We start from the raw sequence: 5,176 nt of genomic DNA on the forward strand, positions 1-5,176 counted from the left end.
AGATATTTTTTAAGCATGCATAATCATTAATCAATAATAATATTCCATTAATATTGACAGTAAAATCCCTGAGAAAACAACACTGAATTATTATGGGTTGACTGACCTTTAAACTTTAAAAGTTTGACCTAACAACATATTTTTACATTAGAATTTGCATTCTGGAGTTTTTTTTATTTAATAAGATCTGATTAAAACTAGAAATACACATGCACATGTGTCAGCACTATCTTTACTAACAACAATGCTCCTGCTACCTGTGTGTGAGAGTGTGTGTGTGTCTGTGTGTATCCTCCCCCCACCCTTTCTCTTTTTTTTAAAGGGGAAATTGACGGGGGTTTTCTGTGATGTTGCAATTCATCTCTTCCATGTGGAAGTTTCCTACCTCTGAGAATTATAAAAGGCGGCAGTCCTTGACAGCTCAATGAACACAACCTCTCTGACACCGCCTGAGGACAGAACAGCTCAGAGTCTCTGCTGCCAACACAGAAGAAGACATGGTGTCAATCAAAGCTTCAGTGACGGTGATCACACTGCTCACCGTTTGTCTGCTGGCCACAAATGCATCTCCAGGTATTATAGTTTCCTTCGTTTGTATGGTTTGATTTGAAATGCTTTTCCTATATGGTTTTATGTTTTGATATGAAGATGCATTTCTCTTAACTTGTTTTTTTCTATCCAGTTTCTCATGATCTGTTCTCCTTTTTTCACAGCGCATCATGGATGTTGTCGAAATTACATGAAAACCAAAATACCATTTCTTAAAATCAAGGGGTACTCTGTCCAGACAGTCACAGGGCTGTGTCCTATCAGTGCCATCATGTGAGTATCTCCTCCTTCACAACCAGACATCAAGACATACAAGATGTATGCCCCATAACATTTATGTTTATAAGTGTATAATCTTTTTTCTTTTCTTATACTGTAATCCATAGTTTCCACACAAAGAAGGGTAAAGCATGCACCGACCCTGCTTTGAACTGGGTGATGGACTATGTTGACCGTTTAAGGTAAGATTCATTTCAAACAATTGTGCAACATAACTCAGAACCTGTGATATTTTGCAGGCTGTGAAATGTATTTACACAAAAAGATGGAATACAATTATGACAGGATCAATTCTCATTGCAGGAATAAAGCAAAAATGGTTCACATGAAGTCCACAAAGCCTGGTATTTGAAGAGAGACGATGGAGCCGTGTTCCTGCCTGTTACCCTCATACTGTGAAACCAATGATGTTTCACAGTTCAGTTATTCAGTAACTGAACTGTGAAACACTGACAATGCAACACAAGAATCAGCTCAGTTGTAAGAGCAATTTAGAATATTATTTTCATGTTCTCAGTTTCTGTTTTATAATGAAATGTATTTGTACATAATGTTATAATATATAATCATTAAAGTTTTGTTAAAAAAAGGAATACATTGTGACAAGTCTCTTAATCAAAACACTACCGTGCATGGTCTATTGTTAAAACGTAACAATTAAATTGCTACACGTGAAAACCCCCCTGACAGCATATCTTTACACTTTACTTCCTTGTTTATGATCATGGTGAGAAATTCCAGCTCTGGAAGTTTTGTGTTCTGTGATCAAAACACGGAAAAAGTGCAGAAAATACTGTGACGTTAGAAGGAGGAAGTAATGAGAGCTGTGTGAAGCACATTGCAGAACAGGTATTGCCATGTCAACAGAAATGCTTACATCACCTACTGAAGTGGAGTGTTAATCATTTATAGGTCATGGTGTAATGATTTTCTGCTGGTACTAATACTATTGTAAGCATATTAGTGTGTCCTTTAACTTATTAACTTTTAACTCTTGGAGAATAATACAGATATTTGTATATATATATTGCTAAATAGGTAGTTTGAATGTAAGTAGTTCCAAAACATTGTTATAGACAGTGGTGTAAAGTAACTAAGTAGATTTACTCAAGTACTGTACTTAAGTACAAAGATACTTGTACTTCTACTCCACTACAGTACAGAGATATAAAGTGTACTTTTACTCCAATACATTTATTTAATACATTTAGTTGCTTCTCAGATTTGGATTAAACAACACTTAAATAAGACTTTAGTTACAGCTGGAGTAAATTCACAAGCTACCCTGCAGTATACAAAGTCAGTAAAAATAGCTGTACCTTTACCAACTTTGATAACACTTTAATGCATCAATAATTATGATCAAAACATATAATATATGATTCTGAAATGGGTCAATCTGCATAATGAAAACTTTTACTTTTGGTACTTTAAGTATATTTTGATGCTTATACTTTTGTACTTTTACTTGAGTAACTTTTGCAATGCAGGACTTTTACTTGTACTTCAAAACAACAGATCTAGGTGTAGTCATGGACTCTGACCTGAGTTTCAACAGTCACATTAAAACAGTTACTAAATCAGCCTACTATCACCTAAAGAACATTTATAGAATTAAAAGACTAATGTCACAGCAGGATTTGGAAAAACTTGTCCATGCTTTTATCTTCAGTAGACTGGACTACTGTAATGGTGTCTTTACAGGTCTCACTAAAAAATCTATTAGAAAGCTGCAGCTGATTCAGAACGCCGCTGCTCGAGTCCTCACTGACACTAAGAAAGTGGATAACATCACTCCTGTTCTGAAGTCCTTACACTGGCTTCCTGTGTGTCAAAGAATAGATTTCAAAATACTGCTGCTGGTTTATAAAGCATTGAATGGTTTAGGCCCAAAATACATGTATGACCTTCTACTAAATTATGAACCATCCAGAACTCTCAGGTCTTCAGGGACTGGTCAGCTTTCTGTCCCCAGAGTCAGAACTAAACATGGTAAAGCAGCGTTCAGTTATTATGCTCCAAATATCTGGAACAAACTCCCAGAAACCTGCAGGTCCACTGCAACTCTTACTTTTAAATCCAGGCTGAAGACTTTTATTTTTGCCGCTGCTTTTAATTGAACTATTCATATCTTAAACTGCACTGTAACTTTTACTCATGTATTGTAACAGAGTATTCCTACACTCTGGTACTTCTACTTTTACTCCAAGTCCAAGATCGGAGTACTTCTTCCACCTCTGGTTATTATAGAATACTTTGAACATAGAAAACCAAAGCCAGGGTTACAAAGTGTTAAAGTGATACAGAATAATTTAAAAAAGTACATTTTAAAGTAGAAAAACAATTGTAGATCTAGGATCAGTTAAAATCATAAAATTAAAAAAATAGGATAAACTGTAAAAATGAAGTATATCATGTCTACATTACAGAATGATCAGCTTGTGCACGTAGTCGTTTGAATAACTCTTTGACCACTAGATGGCGGTAGTATCACTTCAAAGAAGAAGAGCTGTGAAATGATGTTCAGCGGCACTTTTATTAGTTTTTGTTGTTTCAGTGCTATTTTTATTTGGAAAGTTTTATCATAAAGCATTCTAAAGATCAGGGCTACATCAAACAATGATGTTGACTTCAAGCTTCATCTTGAAACGTCTTCCTTCTCTTTCAACATCTTAACATTTGTAAAACCGAGACTCATTGTGGGTGGGTTTCATGTCTCTGACTTATGCTTTCCTGTATTTAAAACAGCAAAAAATAAGTACGTTAATTGATGTACTTCATGCCCAATCCTTGGCCATCGGCTGTTGGCAACACCAACAAAGCAGAACAAACGAGCGTTTTCTCCTGTCGCATGAATCCATCCCAAATGACAGTCTGGAGCAATGCTCACAGCCACTATTACATCACCTCCACTGTTCTGCACCACTGTACAGAGTGCTTTTCTATGAATAATACAGAGAGACTGTGGAGAGAGGGACCTGGACATGTATAACTAAATGACAGGGAGTATATACTTTTAGAAAAATGTGATAGAGTCTATGGAAAGACAGTGTTGGAAAGATATTCTGGAGTGGGCTGAATATGATTTATATGATGAATTCACACCGTAAATAATCACATCAGACACAATTGCATGGATATTGATTTAACTTTATTGGATTAATTTATAAATCAGACATGCTTCCTTCAACACATTCCTTGATATATCTCAACTGAGTTTATATTATATGAAATACAGATACAGTGCAGAGAGTTGTTGTGGAGGGGAAAAGAGAGATGGCAGCAGCATGACCGGTCACACTATCTGCAGGAAGACAAGGTTATAGACTTGTGTGTTTTCCCATGAGAGAGCAGTCTGCTTTAGTATGAAAAGAAAATAACATATTGCACTCTGGGATGAGCAGACAGGTCTTTTATCATGGCATTCATGCACACACACACACTGGCAGAAAAGCAGACAGTGTCTCATGAAGCTCAAACACAGATAATGAGACATCCTCAGAGAGGTGAGAACAATCTGCATTAGAACATTCCCATCTGAAGTAACCCCAGGAAGGATATTAGAATAAATCAACTTAAAACTAGATCATTATTTTCATGTGCTATAATCTTTTTTTGTTTGCCCTTGACTTTCCTCTCTTTGTCTCTCGCTCATTCTTGCTGGCAGAGTTAACACAGAGTTAACTGCTCGGTGTATAATTAGACAAACAAAAAAGAGAAGGATGAAACATCTAAAGGAGAAGAGACTCCAAATGATTACACATTCACTCCGCTTCCTTCCCCCTTGCTGCACACATAACCACCAATTAGAGGAGAGGAGAGGAGGATGAGGACAAGCAAGCCGCCAGAAGTCTATTTGTGTCTATCTCTCTTCTTCTTTTTGTTCTCCCCTGAACACTATCCAGCACCGGGGAGGGAGGAAGAGAGGATAAAATAGAAGTGAAAAACAAGAAGTATATAAATAAAGAAATCAGTGTTTCACATCCGGTCGGGTGATTGGCTGAGACGCGAGTCGGGCAGATCTGGGCCACAGTTGCACTCATTGTTCAGTGAGCTTTCTACACAGTCCAACCCAGCGACAGCAATGAATGTTGATTGTGACCTTTGGTCTTTGGGTACAGTGGAAACAGAGTGTCACTTTTGTCTACGCATGTGTGTGTGGCTTCGTGTCTAGATTTTACATGCGCCCACTTTGCCCTTTTGTTCATTTTCTTGCTCATTCCAGGCGTCGTCAGAGCAAGCCTCGGGGCACAGTCAACGGTCGATGGTTTTTATGTGATCCATATCAAAACTCACCGACAGCGTTGAATGTTCACCGAGGCAAGCAGGAAGGAGAGTGTGAGCCGAG

At 37.5% G+C, this 5,176-nt stretch overlaps 1 protein-coding gene across 1 annotated transcript; it reads left to right on the forward strand.

Moving 5' to 3' along the window:
• Positions 1–413: 413 nt before the first annotated feature.
• On the forward strand, positions 414–1,421 carry ccl20a.3 (chemokine (C-C motif) ligand 20a, duplicate 3). The gene is made up of 4 exons (XM_034137981.1): positions 414–573; positions 714–822; positions 936–1,010; positions 1,132–1,421. Exons 1-4 carry the CDS (start codon positions 498–500, stop codon positions 1,178–1,180), a joined length of 309 nt encoding a protein of 102 aa, XP_033993872.1. The 5' UTR covers positions 414–497; the 3' UTR covers positions 1,181–1,421.
• Positions 1,422–5,176: the final 3,755 nt, after the last annotated feature.

This window comes from Trematomus bernacchii, unplaced genomic scaffold, assembly GCF_902827165.1.
Source record: "Trematomus bernacchii unplaced genomic scaffold, fTreBer1.1, whole genome shotgun sequence".
Lineage (NCBI taxonomy): Eukaryota > Metazoa > Chordata > Actinopteri > Perciformes > Nototheniidae > Trematomus > Trematomus bernacchii.

Bases quoted from the DNA above. Each gene is read 5' to 3' on its own strand.
- ccl20a.3 (XM_034137981.1), top strand. From the start codon at position 498: ATGGTGTCAATCAAAGCTTCAGTGACGGTGATCACACTGCTCACCGTT. The intron at 823-935 runs GTGAGTATCTCC...TGTAATCCATAG, and splicing joins TGTCCTATCAGTGCCATCAT to TTTCCACACAAAGAAGGGTA. The intron at 1,011-1,131 runs GTAAGATTCATT...TTCTCATTGCAG, and splicing joins GACTATGTTGACCGTTTAAG to GAATAAAGCAAAAATGGTTC.